The sequence below is a fragment of the Photinus pyralis genome, unplaced genomic scaffold (assembly GCF_008802855.1).
Source record: "Photinus pyralis isolate 1611_PpyrPB1 unplaced genomic scaffold, Ppyr1.3 Ppyr1.4_LG4, whole genome shotgun sequence".
NCBI classification, from domain to species: domain Eukaryota; kingdom Metazoa; phylum Arthropoda; class Insecta; order Coleoptera; family Lampyridae; genus Photinus; species Photinus pyralis.
The window spans coordinates 1,216,614-1,243,024 of NW_022170511.1; the positions used below are offsets into that span (position 1 = coordinate 1,216,614).

At 35.7% G+C, this 26,411-nt stretch overlaps 1 protein-coding gene across 1 annotated transcript; it reads right to left on the minus strand.

Moving 5' to 3' along the window:
• Positions 1 to 941: 941 nt before the first annotated feature.
• On the minus strand, positions 942 to 25,350 carry LOC116169542 (adenylyl cyclase 78C). Its single transcript, XM_031485656.1, has 23 exons — positions 25,331 to 25,350; positions 24,293 to 24,368; positions 24,063 to 24,246; positions 23,838 to 24,007; positions 22,245 to 22,452; positions 22,001 to 22,194; positions 21,746 to 21,950; positions 21,544 to 21,696; positions 21,412 to 21,491; positions 21,212 to 21,361; positions 20,854 to 20,990; positions 9,376 to 9,546; positions 9,091 to 9,268; positions 8,803 to 9,045; positions 8,645 to 8,742; positions 6,845 to 7,606; positions 6,558 to 6,795; positions 6,382 to 6,508; positions 6,161 to 6,273; positions 2,085 to 2,351; positions 1,834 to 2,035; positions 1,619 to 1,781; positions 942 to 1,573 (listed from the first exon to the last, which is right to left on the minus strand). Exons 2-23 carry the CDS (start codon positions 24,335 to 24,337, stop codon positions 1,048 to 1,050), a joined length of 4,614 nt encoding a protein of 1,537 aa, XP_031341516.1. The 5' UTR covers positions 24,338 to 24,368; positions 25,331 to 25,350; the 3' UTR covers positions 942 to 1,047.
• Between the last annotated feature and the right edge of the window lie 1,061 nt (positions 25,351 to 26,411).

A 26,411-nucleotide genomic window follows, 5' to 3' on the forward strand; every position in this document is an offset into this window, starting at 1 on the left:
TCGTATACTAAATCGTTAGTAGGTAAATTTGGACAAAAAAAAGAACCTCATTTGCTGTAAGAAACATTCGGCGCTATTCAGCAAAATGGTCTTTGAAATACATTCAAAACCTTTTTTTGGAGAACGTGGTTCGTTAGTAGGTATTATAGATTTCATGTAAAGAATTTTGACTTCGTACGATGTGCCGTAAAACTTCAAAAAAGTCAAAATTGATCATACCATTTTGCAAAGAATAATTTGAAAGTGTAATATTATTGTGTTCGAAGTAAATTTTCAACTGCACTGCCGCCACATGTTGCGAGATAAGGAATTAGTCATCGCACCTGTGGCCGTAACTAGAGATTGAATTTCTTTCTAGAAAATGGTTGTATTTTAAGTGACCTTTTTCTTTCATAACTGTAGTAGACAGGGGAATAATTTCCAAAAATATTTCTCACCCTCTTTCCCTTTTATTTAAAGAGGCGGTGTGAATCTACATCAAACGTTAGCATTTAAACCTTGTTTCTATAAAATTAACGATTGTATAATAAATTTTTCAATAAAATGTCGATTCGCTTGGATCGACCGACTCGCGGGATCAATTGGGCAATAACCGAGGCGGTTCGCGGTGCCTCAACTAACATAAACGTAGAAAAAATGTCCAAAATCTGATATTATTGTGTACCTATACCTACATACATGTTAAGCACTGGTCACGGTGATATTACTGGCTTTACATAAAAACAACAGATAACAATGCGGGTAAATGATGATGCCCTGTCGGACTGTAAGTGTCTTCTATTATTTATAAAACATTCCGGATTAATAGCACTCTCGACTAAAAAGTAATTAGGAACGGGCGGACGAACGGAGTATCTCCAATGGCCCATTTCGTAAAAGACATTAAAAACATACAGCTTCGAAAATATACATACATCATTTAATAATTTAAATACCTATACAGTTGCTCTTTATTACATAAAAAGATATAAAAATTAAAAATAAATAATACTTATAATTCGGAACGAAATCAATCTAGGATTGTTCCCTTTTTTGTCAGTACATCCCTTATACATTGGTCAAGTCTGAAGTAAAATCAGTTCCATTGGGGTTAGCTGATATATTATTAACAGTATCTAGTTTACATTTTGCATCCCGTTTCGTTAACGGTGACCTTAAATTAAACTTGGAGTCCCTTTTATTTTGCGTTTTACTAGGAGAATGAATTGGCACAATGTAGCCTGGCACTTTTAAAATCTTGGTACCATCGGATGCATCTCCCGCCACCGTTTCGAACAGCCTATCTTGCAAACATGGTGAGTTACGATTCGATTTATTTATATGGTGGTATGCGTTCATCGTGGGAGATAAACTGGTCTGTTGGTTAACCGTCGGTTCTGATAGTAACCTTGGCACTGATCTGGCTGTTTGACCATCGCAATGGCACGCGCATAGTGGAGTGTGCGGCGCTGATTGGGATATGGTCATTCGGTGCATTGAGTTCACTGGTGTACCTTGGTCGATGGATTTATTGTATAACTTCGAATTTTCTAGATTGCTTCCGGATCCTAATTGCCTCATGTTTGGTTGCGACCTAAATTCATACTGATTGATTGGAAACTGTTTGAGAAATTCTCACCTAGCGTGAAGATTGCTCCGATGAGTTCGCGTAGTATTTCTACGGACTGGATTAGTAGGTGCCCGATGAGAAATTCGCATGGAGCTATAGTTTGGAAATATTTTCTTCCTTGATGATTCGTCTTTCTGTTGAGATTTTGGCCTTGTTATCACTGTGCCACCAGCTAGTTGTAATATTACGTTAATAGTGTTATTTTTACAGTAAATAATATTTACGTATGTTAACAGTCTGTTTGCGTCTCGCCTGGGCCATGGCGTAAACAACCGCTGCCAAACTGCTATACTGGCTTGGCTGACGTTGAAATCCTGGAGGTTTACTTGCTTGTCGGCCAATAACGAAGTACGTTTCCATCTTTCCCTTACCTTTCACATCAATTAATCCTCGCAATTTTAGTTCATACCCTCGCATTCCCAGCAACTACAATTTCAGTCAAACACTAGAGCATTTCATTATACCACTTACTCACCTGCGCGGTATACTTTGGAACTTGAATCGTTCCAACCACACCGGTAGAATCCATGCGGGACGCCTCATTAACCGTATTGCCCCAAATGTCAAAAACGGGCTTACGCGCGCCTATTACCCCACAAACCAACGGCCCGCAAGACACCCCGACTCGTAAGCCAAAGTTGTTAAACGAATGTTCGTTGACGTCATCTAATCTTTGTTTCATCATAATTGCAAAATCTATTAAGGTACATAAATGTTCTGGGCCTTCCATGTTTATACAATCCTGAAAAACAACATATTATATTTTCCCATTTTTTTTTAAATTCAAGCCAATTTGGTGATATTTTAACCCAGGAAATTTGTGATGTAGGTAGTTTTGCTTTTTTCCATTTTTTTAATAGTGAATATGAGTCACAAGTTTATTAACAAAATGAGACACTCCAACATTGAAAAATGTAAACACGACCAACTTTTTCAAATTTTTAGCTCTGAAAATGGGCAGTTTTGGTAATTGACTCCTTTTTAAAGTTCACAGGTACCTATTTACACGAAATTTCCTTTTCTCGTATTGAGCGAATTGTTATGTTTGTTAATTTGCGTATTTATGCTATATCCTGTCCATGTCCTGCTCTTCCATGTCAAAATCACACTTTATTATTAAAAGCTATGATTTAGTGAATAACTCTCAATTTAAAGTTTCAACTGTTGTTCCACCTCTAGCATTAAATTAGATTTTGTGCAAAAATACTTCATTCCTTGACTACAAGTACATTTTGAACTATAAAAAAATAGGCACTGTAAGCTTTTCAAAGTCCCTTTATCCATAAGATGCGAATGTATGAGAATGGATAAGGTTTCGGACGAAAATGGAAGAGATTGAATTAGGATTAGGATACTGAAGGGAAGACTAATTTGGTGATCCATTACAAAGAAACGTAGCTTTCAGATTTATTTTATTTTACCAGCTTCTAAACATAGCTGTAAAGTTTTTAATTACTCCAGTATAGATATGTAAATTACTTATATAGCAACAGATAGCCCTCGGCATAGTAAAGTAGAGAGCAGGGGAAATAGTATTTTAGGATTTCAGTTGAGTCAATTAAGCATTAGCCGGTTTCAGTTTCCGCATGTTAATTTAAAACTAGGATACAAACCGACAAGGTCGCTCGCTTACACGTAAATAAACCTGATAAACGTAACCTTACGCGATCGGCGGTAACGAAACTACGGAATTCCGGAATTTCAACTCGATCTATTAAGGGGACTTAATTAACTAATGAAATGGGTTGCAGTAAATGTTATCAGATTGGGTCGTGGTTGGTATCGCCGGAAGTGGGCTCATTTATTCAGACAATAGCACTTTATCCGCGATTTTTAGCAGCCTAGTAATTAAATAAAGCTTTCATTTTTTGAGCACCTAGTATGGCAGGAAAACTGTCGGTCCCTCTATCAAATTGCCGAAGTGTATAAAAAGAAAAGACGTTGTTTATAGGGATCTTTCCTTTCTGTAGTTTCGGGCGGGGGTAGGGTGATCTGAAAAGTAGCTGTACCTACTTATTGTTTCTTATACTAGCAAAAGTAATAGGTAATCAGTACTTCAGAAACAAGAGAATAAGAACCAGAGATGGGAAGAAAAATTATTTACTAGCAGCAAGATTATCAGAATTGGGCACAAATGCGTAGAAGTTAATTAACTACATAGATTCGATTCACGACTCTATGAATAATAGTCCAGGCTATATAATATTTTTTTACAAAAAAAATTAGTTACCGGGCGAAACCGGGTTTTTCAGGCATCAGGTGAAATGAATACAAATTCGCAAAAAATAATTAAAACAGCTGAATTTTTCCGCGGGTGAAATCATGGGAGTTGAAAGGGGTGGAAAGTGGTTTGCAAATTGTGGCAAAACTATTAATTTTAGACGAAAATGTTCAATGTAAAAGTTATAGAAATGATAGAAAATGAGCAACTTTTGTATCTGCACTATTTTCACATAACCTCCAATTTTCCTAGAAAAACTGGAAAAACTGTTTTTTTCGTTTTTTATTCTTATTTTTGCGAAAAAAAGTCGTAGGGGTTTGAAATTTTGAGGAAACATAGCTTGTTTTATGATAAAAAAATCGCCAAAAACTGGAAAAACATTTTTAAAATATACACTGTTTTTGACGTGATAAATCAACATGTTGGATGTTACCTAATAAAGATTTTTTCGAAATCTGTCTTCTTGCTTCTCTTTAATGTTTGCTTAAATATTCTCTTTTGTTATCTTATGCTCAACTGTTTTAGTTAAAACATCTTTATTATTTCTTTTTTCTGCATTTTTACCGCAATAAAAGCAATTTGAAATAAAATCGGATTATCTTGATCCCTCAACAATTTCTTTTTGTTCACTGACTCTTCTTCCTGCCTGTTTTATAGCTGGTGCAATTGCGTTGGGCCTGTTGCTAAACTTGCAAAATCTGCAATAAGAACGTTAGTTTTACCGGCCAAAGCAAATGATTTGAGATGTAAAACCTGGAATAAACTTTATGAGGATTTTATACATAATTCCTGTAAATTAACGATCAACAGGCCCAGCTTAATCCCATCAGCTGCAAAACAGGCAGGAAGAAGAGTTAGTAAACAAAAACAAGTTGTTCAGGAAGCAAAGGAATTCGATTTTACTTCGAATTGCTTTTATTGCGATAAAAATGCAGAAAAAAGAAATAATAAAGATGTTTTAATTAAGGCAGTTGGGCACTAGGTAACAAAAGAAAATATTTTAGCAACATTAAAGAGGAGAGAGAAGACAGATTTCAAAAACTTTTTATTAGCGCGGATCCAATACGTTAATTTAGTTGCAACAAAAGCTATTTACCTAATGTCAAAAACGGTAGGTATATCTTAAAACTGTTCCTCCCGTTTTTGCCGCTTTTCTAAAAATTTTTCTATTGGAATAATATTTTATTTATCTTTACGAAAATTTTGCTACCCGCGCACCTCTGTACGATGAAAAAGAATAGATTTTTCATCCCCTTGAAGAAGAGGTGGTTTTTTTTCAGAAATCGTGAGATCTTGGAAACGGTTCAACTTTACAGGACCAAAAAATTATCTTCTTTTTTTATCATAAAACAAGCTATGTTTCCTCCAAATTTCAAACCCCTACGACTTTTTTTCGCAAAAATAAGAATAAAAAACGAAAAAAACAGTTTTTGGAAAAAATCAGCTGTTTCATTTCACCTGCCTGAAAAACCCGGTTTCGCCCGGTAGCTAATTTTTTTGAAAATAAATTATTTTAGAGCTATATATTTAGCCTGGACTATAATGGTATAGTACTTTATTGAATATCAATACTTGACATTCCCTAGGGTAAAAAGCAAGTGGTCTTTTTTTCTTTATAAATCATACTAATTATATATTCCTGAAGTTTCCATCTACAATACTTACTAAAATATCCCCAGATGTAGCTACTACACAATATACCAAAGCCAAGTAGATTCAATGCAGTATAAGTTGTCCCTTAGTGCTAGAACAATCTCAAAACCGATCTTCTGCAGTGATAATGTTTTAATCCTTGTAAAATGTAATGCATTCAAGGGTAGCGCAAATTGTGTGCAATATTTACATCAACGCCCTGGGCTACATTTAGCCCCCGTAACAAATGGTTATAATAGTTAAATTGCGTACTTAGTGACCGATAGCTTCATAGGGTGATTTATTTGTATTGATTTTGAAACAAGGAGGAGAGGAATGTCCCTGGGAGAAATAAACAGTTTTTTACTACAAGCGTTGAATGATAAGTACCCCCCCCCCCCATAGTTTTATTAGAGGCATGAGTAAACAAAACCCTAGACTGGTCGTCCGATGTAAAAGTTATGCATGTTTTACTTTCGGAAATACCATCGTTCGAGTTCGAACTTATATGATAAAGTTTGTAAGAAACTTCATATAAACTTAAACATTGAAAAGTTTCCGAGTTATACGCAAAAATCGACAAGATATTTGCGTTTGGATTCAGCTACTCAAAAAACATTAATGTAAGAAATCAAAACTACCGTACAAATTTTCCGTTATGGACCCTCTAAGGTACAAAAATGGAGTGTACTATTTACCTTATGTTTCGGATTTAGTCCCGATGCTGCCATATACGTTGCAGTTGCGCATATTGTTTTAATTTTCTCTATGGTGCTAAACCTCGGTTCATCTAGCAATTCATCGAAATCGGCTTAAAAGGAACACATGATGAAAATTAATGGCGAACATTTGGAAAATTAACTCAAAATCAACAAGATTCAGCAGGAATTAGTACCTAATAGTGATTAAGAAAGCTTACCTATAATCTCATTAAGAAGTCTTATGCATTCCATACCCTTGTTCATATCTTCAGAGAAGAAATCAATAAAGTTTGGTATACTGGCGAACAGTACACCAACTTCGTCCCTATTTTGCGAATACAACTCCTGAAACAGTTATACAGTTAATTTGGGAGTGATTAAGATATGCAATTACATCACTCAGCCGCTCATTTCTAAGAAAATGTTTCGCTACGTGATCCGGTAGTATGTTTTTCAGTAACTGTGTGTTGTTGTGCCGTATTTCTTGCATATCGGCGAGCTCCCTTTCGGCCTGTTGCTTCCATAAGAAATCCAATCTCGATGTAACTTCAACTAACCTCGCGTGATGCGCCACCATTAGGAAGAATATAATCAACAGAATCAACATTTTCCCAGACAGTGGAACGAAGTGGCTAAAAACCTGACATAAGATTTACGCTTTGTCTGGTACGTTTGGCTCACCTGACATCTGCGGTTCCAATCTGATAATTAAATAATTCGTTAAACGGTACTAGTATTAATACAGTATAGCAAGTCAACATTAGCATAGCCAGCATGATCTTGATTAAGTAATACAATTTTAGCGCAGTTGCAAGTGCGATTAGGCACAGGACCCAGCTAAATACGATGTATTCTGGATAGGAGCAAGCATAGGCGTCGTAGGTTACAACTTTAGTATTTCCGCTGTTGCTAACGTTAACAATGTCTGTTACAAACGTTATCGAACGTTTTGTAATTCTAGGCATAGTATAGTTTGGTGATATCGTGTCATTACCGTTAGCCATATCGTCTTTCATACCAAGAACTTTTTGTAAGCGTTCAAAGCAAGATTTGTTACATATACTGTCTTGGTGTATGGTGACATTGTGAATGGTTGCCATTACGTTAAGGTTAATGAAGATCTCTTGAGTAGATCTATTTGTTTTGCTGCTAGTGCCTTCTTTAAAGTGACTGTACGTTGAAAGAAAGTTCTCTTGCCTTAACTCGTAATGTAAGCTGTTAAATAGGTCCATTTTAATAAATAATCCCACCGAACTTGCTATAGCCATTAGAAGGATGACGCCACAAATAAAGGCATTCCGGCTTCTATGATTGTGAACTAAAGTTGAAGAGATGTGCTTCAGTGTTTCTGGCAACTGCTCAAACTCTTCCGCCATTACAAGAATTGTAGTAGATGTAAGCAAGATCGTAGCAACGGCCACGCAGATAGTTGCAGCCAAATTGCTAAAGCGAAAAGAAAAGTATCATCCGCGCGGAAATGCAAATACAAGCAAATGTTTGGAGGAATTTTGGAATTATGTACTAATTTCAAGATTGTTTAGACACTGCACTAGTCCAGGAGCTAGAAATTTTTTCGGAATTACCGGAATATGAAAGTTATAAGTAATGAAATGCTTAGTAAGAATGGAAAAGATTTCTGCTGATTAGAAAACTGAAAAATATTCAAAAATTTACTTGAGAATATGTCAGATTCAATAGGTAATCAACAAAATTCATAACTGGGAAAGTTCTACAAATGGAACCCATCGGGTAATTTTGTGCAGACCTTCCTAAAGCAATACAATGCCCTAGTAATTCTAGTTTAATTTGTACTAGAAGTGGCTTCCTTATTAAATGGGTAGAACCTAATTTCTCATGAATTTCTGAATTTAGTAGTTTGCTTTATGAAGCCCATACAACCATTGAATAAAAAATTAAAATATTTAATGATACAACACTGCAACTGGTAAATGTTATAGTATGGGACGAAAAAAGGTTTTCAATCATTTTCCATCCTAAAACATAAGAGTAAATCTAGTTCACAAGTTGCTAAGGTTGATTGTAATTAATTTTCATTTACCTATTAATTAGGGTTGTTAAAAATGCGATTTTTGAATTCCCCTAATTTTCCATGGTAACCTGTGATTTTCTTATGATTTCCATCATGATTTCTTTATTAGTGTATAAACACATTTACTTTGCGAACTATTTACCTCTCGGGCAAGACAATACCCTACACCAGAGATGGCCAAACCGTTGATCGCGATCTACTGGTCAGTGCTGAGTCGATCGCCTTAACTTAAAATGAATGCACCCAAGCGACCAAAAGCTACCATTTTGATAAACATTGGGAAGAAGACTTCTTTTTTACCATGTTTAAGGATAAATGGGAAGGACCCAAAGAAGTTCACCTTTGCAAACCCTACCAAAACTGATTTCGATTTCAAAATTTAACGTAAGAATATACATAACTATAAAGAATTGATATGTAACTGTACTTACAAAGGCATAATAACTGTTTGGCAAATTAGAATGAATATCCAAATTATAAAACAGCACAACATGTTGGATTTGAACATATCTTCGCGAAGCTGACTGAACTAAAACAAAGATACACGTTTGAAGATATTACTTTCAAAATAAGCGGTATGCATCAGTACCTGACTTTCGATTTCTTTATCCTTAAATCGCAACGTCCACGGATTAACGTTCGCATTCCGCATCTTCTTATTACTTTCAATTTCCATCGAATGATCGAGTATCTCTGGTGTCTTGTCGGTTGAGGAAAGCGCAAAAGCCGAACCTATCTTGCTATCGGTACGCATATCGTACTTCTGTTTACCAATGGAGAAATTAATCGACTCCAAGTCTTCGTCCAAGTCTAAAGACACGCTATGGTGTAGCTACAAACATGTTTTATAGATCTCATTGTGAAGTTTAACGTATACGTTTTCGAAAGGGATTTCAGGCGTCCAATCCGTCGTGTTTTCATCGTCGACGGTGTTGTGCTCGATGCCACTGTCGCTCCTTTCACAGAGCGATGGCGGTGGAGAAACTGGTGACACCGGACTAGTTGGGAAGCTGGAAGTTATTTCGTCTTCAGGCCATATCTTATTGGAGAATATACTGAAATAATTGATATCATTAGCATTACCCCTCCCTCGACATAGTTGATTCATGGAAGCAGACGTGGACCTTTTTGTGAGTAAAATCTTGGCTTCAAGGTGTCTTACCTTGGACGTGAAGCCAGTCTTTTTCTCGACCTCATTGGTTCCAACTGCCTGATGAGATACGTCTGTACGTTATGTTCTTTTAAGTAGGCGTCGCGTTCTTGACCGTTTCCTGGATCCACGTCATACACACCATTTAAGCACTGATATGTTGCTTCCGAAATGTGAACTCGACTGTAAGAATAAAGGGGGGTTAATGCAAATTGTTGTGTTGAGAAAGTTTTAGAAAAAAAGTCTTGCGGTAGATTAACATAGAGGCTGCAGTGGAATTGTATTTAACAAACACCTTTCGAAAATAAAATTCCTTTTTCCAACAAAGATGGTACAATATATAATTGCGCTTGGCCGAACTGACTATGAGGATCAGGAATCAAGTTATACTGTACAGACTATTTTTCTAGCGCATACCTACTTACCCGTAAACACATTCAATACATTCAAATTTTAACTATAGAGTCGCAAAATTTGGGAGGTACAAAAATCCAAAAATGTCTGTTTTTCGTATAAAAACTAGCCTGGTTGCAATAATCTAGGAAAGGATATACAACAGTGGAGAAGAAGAAGCCATGGAAAAGTGGTCTCGAAAAATTCCTTCTTTGGCGCAAATACTGAACAAAATAGCGAAGAAAGTATATCAAACTTCGCTTTTTAGTAAAAAATGACGGAAATACACGTTTTGAAGCACCAGAAAAGGGAATCAAACAAAATCTCAATGATTTATTTATTTATTATCCCTCTCTTGTTCTGGGCCCTCAACAGGATTGCGCCCAATTACAGAGTGACCCGCATAATGCTTTTTTAGAGGTGCCTCTGCAGAAGGTCAATGTCGGTCGATCTGTCTCTCTGTCTGTGTGTGTACTCTCATTTCCGATTAAACGGCTTAACCGATTGGACACAAATTTGTTACACATATTTTTAGACATAAAAGAGAGGGCTGAAAAGCTTCTGGGCACAATCGCGCATCGAAAGTGTGTCAAATTAACAAAAAAACTGTCAATTTTTGAACGTTTTGCCATATCATGGTTAAACAATTCCATCGAATTGAAACAAATTTGGTACATATGTTGTGTAGACATTTTACTAAAAACCGAAATACATTCAGTCAAAATCGCGATTGCGCAAATAAATAAAAATTATGATTTTTTGATTTCACAAATAATGGCGACTGCATTTTCCCAATTAGCTCAGCTTTATTCTATACAATACCAAATAATTTTTAACTGCAATCCGGTGCGGGTGGTATCTGTGCTAGACACAGTAATTTTTTTTGCCTGTGCACATTGTCTATTTCAAAAAAAGATCTGTACGGCAAGTGCAAATTTAATTTTAAAAAAATATAACTTTTTTGCGGAACGTGCCTTTGTGGCATAAGGGACCTAGGCCCAGTGTGAAAAATGATACGATTTTGTTGTTCACGAATCCTTCCTTTAAATCCGCTACAATTTGGGAAAATTTTACTTTCCAGTTTTAAGCGATAAGATAGACGAATTTGGGGCGAATATCGTTGCGCATAAGTTATCTATAAGTTGCAATTGCGCGCTAAACTTGATCAGGTGAGGTGTGTATGTGTAGGTACGAGTACCTGCTACGGCTTGGCGAATCGAATTTGGTAAGTTTTTAATTATGATATTAAGGTCCTTAGCGTGTATTTTAACAGTTTTTCAATTACACTATTTGCGGAATAACGCTAGAATACGAGGAACAATTTCCACGGTTACTATACCGCTGTTTCAATCAGGAGAAATTATACGCTTTTTATTCTAGAAATACATGTAACTTTAATACTCAAAACAGAATTTTGGATAAGTATGACGTGACGTAAATTCAAAATAAGTAATTATTGATAGTATAATTAAACCAAAAACCTAGTCGGAAGTATATCGTAGCGTTTATACTTTCTTCCAGAGTCTTTGAATTAAACTTGAAAACAAGTCACCAAATGTGTCTCTAATGATAAGGACGCATTAGTCATTAACAGATGTTCCTAAAATTGAAGACAAATTTCTTTTTATTAGAAACACGTTCACATTTTAAGTTACCTGATTTTTTTAAAACAACTATCTTACGCAATGGGAGTGCTTCAAAAAATATAAGGAACCGAGGCTAGTAAAAAATAATCCACCCTCGAATCCACTTACTTTTCTTGCGCAAAGAAATTGACATTTTTTTGTTGGTTTATAAAGCGGTAATTTAGAGCCATAGTTATCAAAAGAGAATTAATCATTTACATTAGCTGTAATTCGACACATAAGATACATTTTTAGTCTGCTTTTATACAAAAAAGCACGAATTATGACCGATAAAGCGCACTCGATGCGTTGTTTGATATTTTAAATAATAATTTGCCAGTTTTGAGGAGCTTTTAGCATACATGAATTACACTTGAAAGTATCCTTGTTGGGGAGTGTTTTGGCACTAATTATCAAATAAATACTTATTAACGAGTTCATAATTTGGGACTTTCTGTCCGTACGTCCGTCTGTACGTCCATACGTCTGTGGACAAGATAACTCCCGAACGCTTTCGAATTTTGCAGTTCTGTTTTCAGTATTTTGTCTATTAGTCATTTTATTTTGGCTCTCTAAATCCGTCGGCGGCGGGAAAGGTAGCCTTCTTTGATTTTCCAAATCGAGTGATTTTCACCAAATCTGTTGAATCTATAGAAGTCGGTCGGTGAGGAACTGATTAAGCTTCATTCACTCCAAAAGGCGAACGCTCCACTAACATACGCTGAAAATTGATACAATGAAATAAAATAGGAATGTTCACACTAAAGTAGCACCAAAGAGTAATATGTACCCTTTGCTAGCACTAAGCTCACGCGCATTCCTATTTGATTTCATTGTATCAATTTTGGAGGGTGAGCGTCGTCTTGGTGTGAAATATGCTGTATCGTATCGTGGGTCTCTGCAGTCTGCTAATACCACTAAAGTTAGTCGCCAGGTAAATTCGTCCCTCGAACATTTTTCCTGAAATGCATTTTATAACGAAACGAAATGTTCTACATAATTAATTCTCGTCCCTTAGGTAGCTACCATTTTTTTTAAAGAAAAACGCCCTTTCAGAATAAGGCAAAAAAAATAATTTCAAGTCAACGTTACTGCCAATTATGTATAATTGTTAAGGATCCCACGATCCTTTATAGGTTTGTATTGTCCGTCCGTCCGTTCGTTCGCCTGTGTGCCCTATATAACTCTTTTTATAATAGATCGTGTTAAAATGTGGCATACGGGTACTTTGGACATTAAGGTATTGATTTTCAGGAAGCTGGTTCAACAGGAACAAAAGTTATAGGGCTCAGTATATTAGAAATCAACATATTTCATTCCCCTAGTTCGGACTTTCACTAAATTACTCCCTATTACTCTTAGATGTGTACCAATTCAATATAACTCTTCTCTGTGGTCTCTTATGCTTTACACATGAATTTGGAGTTGTAAAACCTTCCAAACGCATTAAACGTTTATCTTGATGCCGAAAGAGTGATGTACTTTTATGTAATGTATGTAATGAAGTTCTCAATTTTTTGGTTCGTTGAGATTCTTTGAAATATTAAAAGGAACCACAAATGTTTTATTGTTTCTATAAAGCAATCGATTTCGGGTTAATCACCCATCATCAGGCTATGATGTACTTTTGCTCATCTGATAAATTTGATTCAAATATGTTAAATTCTGTTTCTGAGACCACATATATTTTGATCAAACAAGTCAAAATCGGTATTCATCCCCCAAGATCGTTGGAAAAAAGGCTAAGAGTATTCTCTCAATGCCCAAGACATGAATTTGATACATTTTTTGTGTACTATATTATTTTACACGGTTTCTATACCTAAATGGTCGTTTAAAAAGTTATGGTAATACTGAGGATCCTTCGATATTCCGTTAGGTTTATTTCTTTTATCGACTCGATGGTGGCTGCTGGCACCCCGATGTTTGGGATACTCGCTACAATATTGTAATTTCCGCATTTTTCAAATATGAAAATGTAGTATTATTAGCGTTTTGTCTATGCACCTGACAGTGCGCCCGGGCACCCCCGGTAAAGACCGCCCTGTTTTGTGTCACAGTTACCAAACATGGACTTTCCCATTATGTTCAGATCGTCAGCTGCACAGACAGTTGTGGAATCTGTAAGTTGTGCCACTTACACACCCCGATGTCCCATTGCAAGCGATCTAAAACGAGGGGTGCATGCGCGCACTTGACTTATGTAATACTTACATGTTTTATTTAATTTTATTGAGGAGACCTTATCCTCACTAAAAATTAATATACTGTCACATTATCCCATATGTCATAGATGATCATGGTCTGGATCTATCAAATGACCCTTTTAGTCTTGTGTAGATTGCATAACGCTTCATCGATAGAACAGACAAATATAATAACTATTAATAATACAAGAGGCAATTAGTAAGAATAGCAACAAACTTGGGTTATATAGGGGAAAAGACGGAACTTTAACTTGGGTTTTCGCTTTTGGTAAAAAGTTTACATGTTTACTAAGGTTCCATTTACCAAGCGTTTTTACTACCCGCACGTTAGTAAAGGGGGGTATTGCACTGGGGTACAAAATGACGGAAATACACGTTTTGAAGCACCAGAAAAGGGAATCAAACAAAATCTCAATGATGTCGGTCGATCTGTCTCTCTGAGAGCTGAAAAGTTTTTGGGCACAATCGCGCATCGAATTGAAGCAAATTTGGTACATTTGCTCTATAATCACTTTACTAAGAAATTGAGAACTGAAATACATTTAGTCAAAATCGCGATTGCGCAAATAATTATAAATTATGATTTTCCGATTTCACAAATAATAGTTACTGTGCTATCCTAAGGCCTATAATTACATACAGTGCTATTTATTAAGAAGTAGACATAGGATTTATGTGTATTGTTTTTCCCTATATCTACTTTTGAATGACAAAATCTCTTCTGAAGGGCGCCCAATTTTATGCAACCAAAAAAAATGAAAATCTGGCTGTCATATTAATTAGTTTGAATATTGTTGCTTTGGCTTCCGTATTTTTATTTTCGTTCGTGTGCGATGTATTCAACTGAAGAAAAAGTTGATATTGTCAATTGATATAGTGCCGGTAACAGTAAGGCGTGAGTGATATATTTTCTGTTAAGAGAAAAAACAGCAATATTCAAACTAATTAATATAACAGCCAGATGTTTATTTGTTTGAAAAAGTTATTTTGGAGACCTCCTTCAGAAGAGATTTTGTCTTAAAAGTAGACATAGGGAAAAACAATACACACATATCCCCTCGTAAAACCCTATGTCTACTTACTGTATAATGTACCCAGGTTTATTTGCTAGTACATTACGTAATGTAATGGTGTGCAGTAATTTTTTTCATACGTGCACATTGTGTATTTCAAAAAAAGATCAGTACAGCAAGTGCAAATTTAATTTAAAAAAGATTTAGATAACTTTTTTGCGCAACGTGCCTCTTTAGTATTAGTGACCTATAATGGGCTAAGTGAGAAAAAGATACAATTTTGTTGTTTCCGAATCATTTGTTTAAAGCCGTTAGAATTTGGGAAAATTTTGCTTTCCAGTTTTAATCGATAAGATCGACGAACTTGGAACGAATATCGTTGCGCATAAGTTATCTATAAGTTGCAGTTGCGCGCTAAACTTGATCAGGTGAGGTGTGTATGTGTAGGTACGAGTACCTGCTACGGCTTGGCGAATCGAATTTGGCAAGTTTTTAATTATGATATTAAGGTCCTTAGCATGTATTTTAACAGTTTTTCAATTAGACTATTTGTGGAATAACACTAGAATACGAGGAACAATTTCCACAGTTATTACCGCTGTTTCAATAAGTAGAAATTATACCTACGCTTTTTATTCTGGGAATACATGTATCTTTAACACTCAAAACAGAATTTTGGATAGGTATGACGTGACGTAAATTCAAAATTTGCAATTATTGATAGTATAATTAAACTAAAAACCTAATCGGAAGTATATTAACAGATGTTCCTAAAATTGAAGACAAATTTAATTTTATGGAAAAAAAGTTCACAATTTAAGTTACCTGATTTTTTTAAATAAATATCTTATCTCTATCGCAATGGGAGTGCTTCAAAAAATATAAGGAACCGAGGCCAGTAAAAAATAATCTACCTACTTTTTTTGTGCGCAAATAATTAAAAATTATGATTTTCTGATTTCACAAATGCGCTATCCTAAGACCTATAATTACATACAGTACTATTTATTAAGAAGTAGACATGGGATTTATGTGTATTGTTTTTCCCTATATCTACTTTTGAATGACAAAATCTCTTCTGAAAGGCGCCCAATTTTATGCAACCAAAAAAATGAAAATCTGGCTGTCACATTAATTAGTTTGAATATTGTTGCTTTGGCTTCCGTATTTATATTTTCGTTCGTGTGCGATGTATTCAACTGAAGAAAAAGTTGATATTGTCAATTGGTATAGTGCCGGTAACAGAGGCGCAAGAGATATATTTTCTGTTAAGCCAAAGCAGCAATATTCAAACTAATTAATATGACAGCCAGATGTTTATTTGTTTGGAGACCTCCTTCAAAAGGATTTTGTTTTTTAAAAGTAGACACAGGGGAAAAATTTTTTTTACATTTGCACATTGTGTATTTCAAAAAAAAATTTCTGTACAGCAACTGCAAATTTAATTAACAAATAATCCACCTACTTTTTTTGCGCAAAGAAGTTGATATTTTTTTGTTGGTTTATACTCGTAAAGCGGTAATTTATACGCTATAGTTACCAAAAGAGAATTAATCATTTGTTTAACTGTAATTCGACATATAAGATACATTTTTACGTCCGTCTGTCCGTCCGTCTGTCCGTCCGTACGTCTGTGGACAAGATAACTCCCGAACGGTTTCGAATTTTCCAATTCTGTTTTCAGTATTTTGTTTATTAGTCATTTCATTTTGGCTCTCTATATCCATCGGCGTCGGGAAAAGTAGCCTTCCTTGCTTTTCCAATCGAGCGAATTTCACCAAATCTGTTCAATCTATAGAAGTCGTTCGGTGAGGAACTGATTAAGCTTCATTCACTTCAAGGCGAACGCTCCACGCTGAAAATTGATACAATGAAATAAAATAGGGATGTTCACAACTAAAGCTAGCACCAAAGAGTAATATGTACCTACTCTTTGCTAGCACTAAGCTCACGCGCATTCCTATTTGATTTCATTGTATCAATTTTGAGCGTAGGTACCTTGAGTGGAGGGTGAGAGTCGTCTTGGTGTGAAATATGCGTCCAGTCCCTCGAACATTTTTCCTGAAATGGGTTAGATAATGCAATGTTCTCCATAATTAATTCTCAGAAAATCGCCCTTTAGGTAGCTACAATTTTTGTATGAAAAACGCCCTTTCAGAATATTGCTAAAAATAATTCCGAGTCAGCGTTACTGCCAATTATGTATAATTATTAAGGATCCCCAGATCCTTTATAGGTTTGTATTGTTGTCCATCCGTCCGTTCGTCCGCCCGTGTGCGCTATAACTCTGTTTAACAGATCGTGTTGAAATTTGGCATACGGGTACTTTGGACATAAAGGTATTGATTTTCAGGAAGCTGGTACAACAGGAACAAAAGTTATAGGGCTCAGTATATTAGAAATCAACATATTTCATTCCCCGAGTTTGGACTTTAAATTATTCCCTATTACTCTTAGATGTGCAACAATTCAATATAACTCTTCTCTATAGTTTAGATCAATAGTTTTATAGCAAAACGTACCCAAAATTATTCTTTATACATGAATTTGGAGATGTAAAACCTTCCAAACGTATTAAACGTACGTTTATCTTGATGCGAAAGAGTGATGTACTTTTGCTCATCTGATAAATTTGATTGAAATATGTTAAATTCTGTTTCTGAGACCACATATATTTTGATCAAACATGTCAAAATCGTTATTCATCCCCCAAGATCGTTGGAAAAAAGGCTAAGAGTATTCTCTCAATGCCCAAGACATGAATTTGATACATTTTTTGTGTACCTACTATTTTATTTTACAAGGTTTATATACCTAAATGGGCGTTTAAAAAGTGATGGTAATACTGAGGATTCTTCGATATTCCGTTGTATCGGTTTATATTTTTTATCGACTCGATGGCGGCTGCTGGCACCCCGATGTTTGGGATACTCGCACAACAACATACAATATTGTAATTTCCGCATTTTTCAAATATGAAAATGTAGTATTACTAGCGATTTGTCTATGCACCTGACAGTGCGCCCGCGCACCCCCGGTAATGACCGCCCTGTTTTGTGTCACAGTTACAAAACATGGACTTTCCCATTATGTTCAGATCGTCAGCTGCACAGACAGTTCTGGAACCTGTAGGTTGTGCCACTTACACACCCCGATGTCCCATTGCAAGCGACCTAAAACGAGGGGTACATGCGCGCACTTGACTTATGTAATACATGTTTTATTTAATTTTATTGAGGAGACCTTATCCTCACTAAAAATATACTGTCACATCATCCCATGTCATAGAATAGATGATCATGCTGGATCTATCAAATGACCCTTTTAGTTTTGTGTAGATTGCACAACGCTTCATCGATAGAACAAACAAATATAATAACTATTAATAATACAAGAGGCAATTAGTAAGAATAGCAACAAACTTGGGTTATATAAAGGGGAAAAGACGGAACTTTATCTTGGGTTTTCGCTTTTGGTCAAAAGTTTACATGTTTACTAAGGTTCCATTTATTTACCAATCGTTTTTACTACCCGCACGTTAGTAAAGGGGGGTATTGCACTGGGGTACAAAATGACGGAAATACACGTTTTGAAGCACCAGAAAAGGGAATCAAACAAAATCTCAATGATGCCGGTCGATCTGTTTCTCTGAGAGCTGAAAAGCTTTTGGTCACAATCGCGCATCGAAAGTGTGTCACAGTCACAAATAACTGTTAATTTTTGAACGTTTTCCAAATCATGGCTACACAATCCCATCCAATTGAACCAAATTTGGTACATTTGCTCTATAATCACTTTACTAAGAAATTAAGAACTGAAATTCATTTTGTCAAAATCGCGAGTGCGCAAATAATTAAAAATTATGATTTTCTGATTTCACAAATAATTGTGACTGCGCTTTCCTGAGACCTATAATTACATACAGTGCATTAAGAAGTAGGAATAGGATTTATGTGTATTGTTTTTCCCTATATCTACTTTTGAATGACAAAATCTCTTCTGAAAGGCGCCTAATTTTATGCAACCAAAAAAAATGAAAATCTGGCTGTCACATTAATTAGTTTGAATATTGTTGCTTTGGCTTCCGTATTTATATTTTCGTTCGTGTGCGATGTATTCAACTAAAGAAAAAGTTGATATTGTCAATTGGTATAGTGCCGGTAACAGTAAGGCGCAAGAGATACATTTTTTTTAAGCCAAAGCAGCAATATTCAAACTAATTAATATGACAGACAGATGTATATTTGTTTGGAGACCTCCTTCAAAAGGATTTTGTTTTTTAAAAGTAGGGGAAAAAATTTTTTTACATGTGCACATTGTGTATTTCAAAAAAAGATCTGTACAGCAACTGCAAATTTAATTAAAAAAAGATTTAGATAACTTTTTTGCGCAACGTGCCTTTTTAGTATAAGTGACCTATAATGGACTGAGTGAGCAAAAGATACAATTTGTTGTTCTCGAATCATTTGTTTAAAGCCGCTACAATTTGGGAAAATTTTACTTTCCAGTTTTAAGCGATAAGGTACAAGAAGTGGAGCGAATATTTGTTGCGCATAAGTTATCTATAAGTTGCAGTTGCGCGCTAAACTTGAACAGGTGAGGTGTTTTGTGTAGGTACTTCCTACGGCTTGGCGAATCGAATTTGGTGAGTTTTTAATTATGATATTAAAGTCCTTAGCGTGTATTTTAACAGTTTTTCAATTACACTATTTGTGGAATAATGCTAGAATACGAGGAACAATTTCCACGGTTACTACCGCTATTTCAATCAGTAGAAATTATACCTACGCTTTTTATTCTGGGAACTTTAACACTCAAAGCAGAATTTTGGATAGCTATGACGTGACGTAAATTCAAAATTTGTAATTATTGATAGTATAATTAAACCAAAAACCTAATCGGAAGTATACCGTAGCATTATACTTTCTTCCAGAGTCTTTGAATTAAACATGCAAACAAGTCACCAAATGTGTCGCTAAAGATAAGGACGCATTAGTCATTAACAGATGTTCCTAAAATTGAAGACAAATTTAATTTTATTGAAAAACACGTTCATATTTTAAGTTACCCGATTTTTTTAAACAACTATCTTACGCAATGGGAGTGCTTCAAAAAATGTAAGGAACCGAGGCCGGTAAAAAATAATCCACCTACTTTTTTTGCGCAAAGAAGTTGATACTTTTTTGTTGGTTTATAAGGCGGTAATTTATACGCCATAGTTACCAAAAGGGAATTAATCATTTGCATTAGCTGTAATTCGACATATCAGATACATTTTTAGTCTGCTTTTATACAAAAAAGCAAGAATTATGACCAATGAAGCGCACTCTTCGAGTTGTTTATTTTAAAAAATAATTTGCCAAGTTGGAGGAGATTTTAGCATACATGAATTACACTTGAACGTGTCCTTGTTGGAAAGTGTTTTGGCACTAATTTGGCGTTGATGCGGGTAAAACAAAATTCTATACTTTTGCCGATTTGCTCTCCTTTAGCTTAAGTTGGAGCAGCGAAGTGCTCACAAAACAGGCAAGTACTGCACCTCCTCGACGATTAAGAGCGACGTATCACTATCATTGCTGTCTTTATACTTGTACCGTAAATAGTTGTAGCACTAATTTTATATTGCGCTTTTGCTGATTTCAATTTTTAAGTGCTAAACCGGACCCTTATATGCATTTGGCTCCCTTGTGTCCACTACTGTCGCCCATATTTGCAAAGCAATTTTTACAATGAAACCTTCACCATAAAGCATAGCATGTAGAAGATGTATGACGATCAATTAATTTCATTGAAATCGCATGTTGCCCTTTATTTCATTTTTTAACGGAAATCTTTTCTTTGTTTCAGGATCCAGAAGGGCCGTCTTATAAAGGTAGGATTTTTATCTTCTTATACCGTGCGCACGTATATTATCAATGATATTTGGGGAAGTGGAAGATGAACGATTCATTTTAGCTGATTTTTTAAGTGAATTGATGCCATTTTCCCAGTCAATAATTTTGGTCACGTACGTTTAACTGCAATGATTTTTTAAATCGCCTCTTTCCGCGGAATCAATCAGTTTGCCTCATATTAATTAGTATCTAGGGTACTTGTGAAATGAATAATATTATAGGCAAATATAAGGTCGCTCGTTATGTGTAATTTTTGTGCCGAAAGTTCTGAACCTTTCTTAGATAATTAATTAAGACTGATGGTTAATGTATTCACTGTACAGATGCTTTAACTAATTGTAGTAAACTATATATTTACCCAGGTATACCTCCCGATTCCATGTGGTTGGCAAGGCGAACATCATACGACCATATATCAAATTGCCATTTTCTCAAACCCAATACGCCGCAAAGTACAGAACCAGAGTGCACCCCTATTCTCATATCCAGATTAACCTGGAAATATTAAGTTTTGCTTTTGAATCATCAGCAACGGGCTAATACTGTAAGTCAAAATAAGTTGCGCAATTTGCAATTACTGATTAGGGGATATCAAAAGAACTTCATACAGAAGATGCCTCTTTCAAATTAAGTTAAAGGGCATTTCAGTGATGGGTCACACATAACGTATGTGGAATTGAACTACCTACTTGCCTATTTAAAAGGCTTTGCCTTACCTGAGCTTTATGTCGAATATCCTTTATAGCTTTAATCATGTGTAAACCCATTTCCACGCAGCAGTGTGCATGATCTGCTCTAGGCGTTGGAAGGCCAGAAACACAGTAATAGCAATCGCCCAAAAGCTTGATTCTTAAACAGTGATTTTCCTAGAAACTCACAATGTAAAAAATGCTTTGAAATTCATTCACAAACTTACAGCGGCTAACCTGTCAAAGCGTGCGAAGAGATCGTTCAAAATCCTTACCAATTCTTGGGCACTACACTGAGTTGCCAGCGCTACAATTTGTCTCACTGAAGTGTTTAAGAGGAGAAAACTAATTCACCTCACCTGTAAATCCCTTGATATCGGCAAATAAGATGCTGACATTTTCGTGATGGTGAATGTAAATCTTATGAAACTGGTGCGGTTTAAATGTACCTCCCCTTTCTTCCTCCCTGGCTATATCCCTAATCATTTCTTTTGCAACAAAGTCAGGCAGTACTGCAACACAAACTCAATGAGTCCATCGCGAGGAAAATTCGTTTATCACCTGAAAGTAACAACTTTTCTTGACGATTGTTTTCATTTTGCGTACGAAATCGCGTTTCCATCGAACGATGTGTTTCCAAAAAAGCTTTTCTCTGGCTGCGGTCTGTTAAGTACTTTGTGTACATGCCGGCGTAATTAACGGCGATGTACAAGAAAATGTTTACTATTATTTTTGTCGTACTGCAGTTCTCAAGTGGTTCTCCATCCTCAAAAAGGGTCTATTAGTTTGAGGGTAGGTATCTCTACATTTACTTACTCTTCCAAAGCCATTCTTATACGCGTACAGTTTTATTGCCGTAACGATTATGTGCCCAACGGAAGTTATACAACCGGCTATCATGCACCAAAGTAAAGGTAGCGGTAGCATTGCGTAAGGTACGAAAATTATAAATAATATGTACCAAACCAAATCTTGCGTCTCGTTGAACCCTAGCGCTTTCCCAAAGAATCCTAAATGCGTAAAAGCTTATGGCATTGCTTTTGTTTTTGACATACTGTACCTTGAACGTTAAGTAGTAACCACGTGCAGACCGCTGCCCAATGTAGGTAATTGTTCGCGAAGCATCTCCAACAGCCCACAATGCAAACGCCTATGTTCGCTGCCATTCCGCAAATTGACCAAATTATTGCATCCGATTCTGCTGGATCGGACATAACCTCTTGTATGGATTTATTTGCCAATGTTATCCATACCACAAATAGTGCGAGCTGTAACATAAAATTGTAACTTTTTAAGGTGGTGGAATTAAAACTAATAACATTGATTTACGGAATCGATGTAAGTGCCAATGAAATATAAGTGGGCGCATAGCAAAACTATAGGGAGATGTCTGCGGGTTTAGGAGATAAATATTGTTGATGATAGTTATAATGTCACAATGGAATAAATACTAAGAGATACTTAATTTGTATAAATCGACGCGTTTAGCGGTAAGCGGAATTTGAGGCGAGAGAGAAGCTTTTAACTTCAACGATAAGAAGTGGTCACTTCTTTTGGCAATCGTCAAGTGTTACGTAGTAATTTTTTAATTAATTTTTTAAAATAATAAAACAAATATTTAGTTTAGGCCGTGGTGAAATTAATGCATTATCAGTTATTAGTTAGTAGGACTTCTTTTGACAAATTATATTGTGTAATAGGTCTATTAACTTTCTTTCAACCAGTTACATTTTCAACTTAAAAAAAGTTCACCAAAATCTTTTTAGCTACCATCATTATAGATTTTGTAGTAAAACCTCATCAGCTGGTTTCAAAAAATCGTCGGTTTATAAATCGAATCGATCCTTGTCTCATTAAATTAAAGCTTGACTCCTGCACTCAACTAAATCAACAGACAGAAAAAGATTAGGACCGCGTGTCACCCAATATTGAATAAACCCTCTACAACTCAAAAACTTTTGTAGCCCAATAGAATTTGAACAATCACATTTAGGTAATACAAGCGCGTGGGCAATGGGCATAACCTTTTTAGAAAAGTTGTAGGCAATATCTGTTATTAAATTCTCAACTGAATACAATTTTTTTGAGATTCTTACCATTTCTGTTGTGAGTTGTCAGTCCAAGAATGGCATGTTCTAGCTTAATCTTCAAATTTCGTCAAGATTATATTGCTTTTCACGCACCTTGTAGTTGTTCGTAGTTGTATTTCGAATAATTGAGAAATTGGAAAGGATGTTCCCACAAACCTATGAAAACAAGCCGATTGCTGGTGGTTCCCAATACCAAGATAACATGTACGAAAATCAAAAAGGCAAATAATATTTCTTGGGATCCGAATTTTTTTACATCTTTATGTTTATAACGCATGAAAGGGTGTATCTACAAATGTATGTAAAGCCGCTACTATATCTACGTTATAGGTCGCTCATAAAAAAAGAAGACATACAAATTTTGAGACCTTTGGAGAGGTAGTTCAAAAAGGAAATATTTTGGATGTCCCTAAGGTTTAAACAGGAATTTCGTCTGAATGAGACACGCCACTAGGATTAATTTTATCTAGGTTTGGCCTATCTAATATAACGGCCTACCAATAATAGCGCAATTTTTGTAACTGAAAATGTGGTGTTCACTATTAGTGGAACCCTAAACTTACCTTTAGAAGTAGATCGACCATGTTAACAATAATGAGGGATTTCTGTCTTTGTCGATGGGAATATCGCAAGTACGCGATTTCCAAATTTTTACTGTGAAAGTTATTATTCAAAGTTGGCCAGTATATTCCCTTATACATAAGTCCTCTCCTAAATAGAGTGTCGAGGTCGGCTAAAATTGACCATGTTATTTTTTACATAAAATGAGTACACGTATTTTCACCTACCTTGCATTTCTTTAAAGGAGTCTTCATCTCTCGAAATTGAATCGCTGCTACTATATTGAAAACTAGAGTGTCTTCGTCTAAGAACCACGTCATCGTTGCTTCCTTGCCATTCATTGTTATTTGAAGGAGTTAAAGAGTGATCCGCGTTAGGTGATGGATGGCTGGCGTTGGAATCCGTCTGTGCCTAAGTAAATTCTTTAGATTAAAGTGGTTTACAGGATTTAACCTACCTGTCCATCTGGAAGGTGATTGCGTTTTGTATTGTTGTTAAGCATTCTTCTCGCCCATGCACGTGCGAATCAATTTCTGCAACAATCAAACCGTAATTATTAAAAATGATGCAAGAACGCACAGATAATGAGGAATACATCAAAACATCATTCGTTGTTATCGGGACATTTATCTTCGCCATATGCCTATGAGAAACGCGTGCCAATTTAAAAGCATTGTGAGTGCGTAAATGAGATTTTCAGGTATTTTGAATTCGTTTCGGAAAACGCATTGATGGTAAAACACGATAGATTATTGAGCTACACGTTTATTTAAATTTTTTTACAAAATGGACGCATAAACTAAATCCATGCAAAGGTATACGAAAAAGTAGCGCGAACACGCGTTTTGTATCTCCTGGCTTAGGGCGTTAACCACCGAAGCCCAAAATCTAATCGCTTCTTATCTTATCAGTGTATACCAAAAATTAGCATTCTTTAATGTACGTGCAAACGGCCGGCCGCACGGACAGACTTTCAGACTTTTTAAAGTAGTGCATCTGATTTCAATTTCTCGTCATTTTGTAATCAAACTTAGATGAAATGAAAGTTGAAAGTTTGCTCTACGCGATTGTTTTTTCCATGACGCCCCTTTCTTTCTGAACACTCTCACGCCCCTCTTCTCTATTTAAGAAATAAAAACTGCTTTCACTACAAACAACATAGGTTAAAATTAATTAATTATTGATTTATTTTCAAAAAGATCAAAAAATAATTTGAACGTACCTTTAGTGATTTTGTCTCAGCTTTGTGACGGTGCCAAATTTTTAGGGCTCGCAGAATATTATGTTTTTCAATCAAATTGGATTTGCAACCATATCATGAATGGCTTTTGAGGTCGTTTTTAGTTCATTCGAGAACAGGCAACATTGTGCAACATCGGTGCTTTCATCACACTGAATTTACCGAATTCTACATACCTTTTTATTTGTGTTCCAATTAGTCAAATATAAATTTACATAAAAGTAAATAAATAGTATTTTAAAGGCAAATATTTACCTCAAACACTTCAGGGATCTCGCGCTCCACTTAACAGCGCTTTGCGCCCCCTAGTTTGGGAATGAATGGTAATATTGACCCGCGTGCAACATCCATCCATAACCCCTGAATTGGCTGTTGCTCCTATGAAAATATAAATGGATCACTTGCGGTAGAAGTGCTTCCACATCTCGACCGAACGTGATGGAAAATGACTGTAGGCAAACATTGAAACCGATAAGTACAGGGGTCCCCAAACTACGGTTCACGGGTCAAAACTGGGTTGCTAGCATCACCAGTTTGGCCCTGCACTGTACAAGAAAGCTGTATCTTTATCAATCGGTCGCACTTATACAAAAAATAATCAGAGGTTCATATAGATACAAACAAGAGATGGCACTAACAATACTATTTCAATATAACTTCGCATCATTTGACTGCTAAAGAGTCTGATGCCGGAATGACTGCAGGTAATTCAAGAATACGGCTGGAAATATAGTATTCTGGCCCTTAATCTGGCGCTAAGGTTGAAAAGTTTGGAAACTCCCGTATAATTTAGTAATCTCATACACCTTGCAGATGAACCTTACAGGATTGTATACGGTATAAGAATTATAGTTTTTGCATTCCCCTTGAGAAAACTAAGTTTTCTTTCAACAGTATACGTAGTAAATTTGAACTCCTTGTTCAATAATAAATATCCAGCGTAAAGTATAAAACAAAGTGTTATTTTCAGTATATTGTCCACCTTGGGGTAAGCAACACTTAATCAGAAAATAAAAGTTATGTGTGGCTCACCATACATGAAATTGATGACTCTGATTTAATAATTTCTGTCTATCTTATACTACAGTTTGTGTTGTGCGATCGTTATAAGAATTTTCTTTTAAATTTCGCATAATCCATTGAGAAGTTTTTGTTGCAGTCTTCACTTAAACTTGACGTAATAGGAAAAGAAGAATATTTTCGGTTAAAAACTAATTAAGTGCTATGAAAAGTTCAAAAAAAGGAGGACGAAGAGCGCTTGAAATAAATTGAAACACTTTTCCTTTGCATGCTATACAATGCAAAAACTTTGTATAAAATATAACAACAGCTGTAT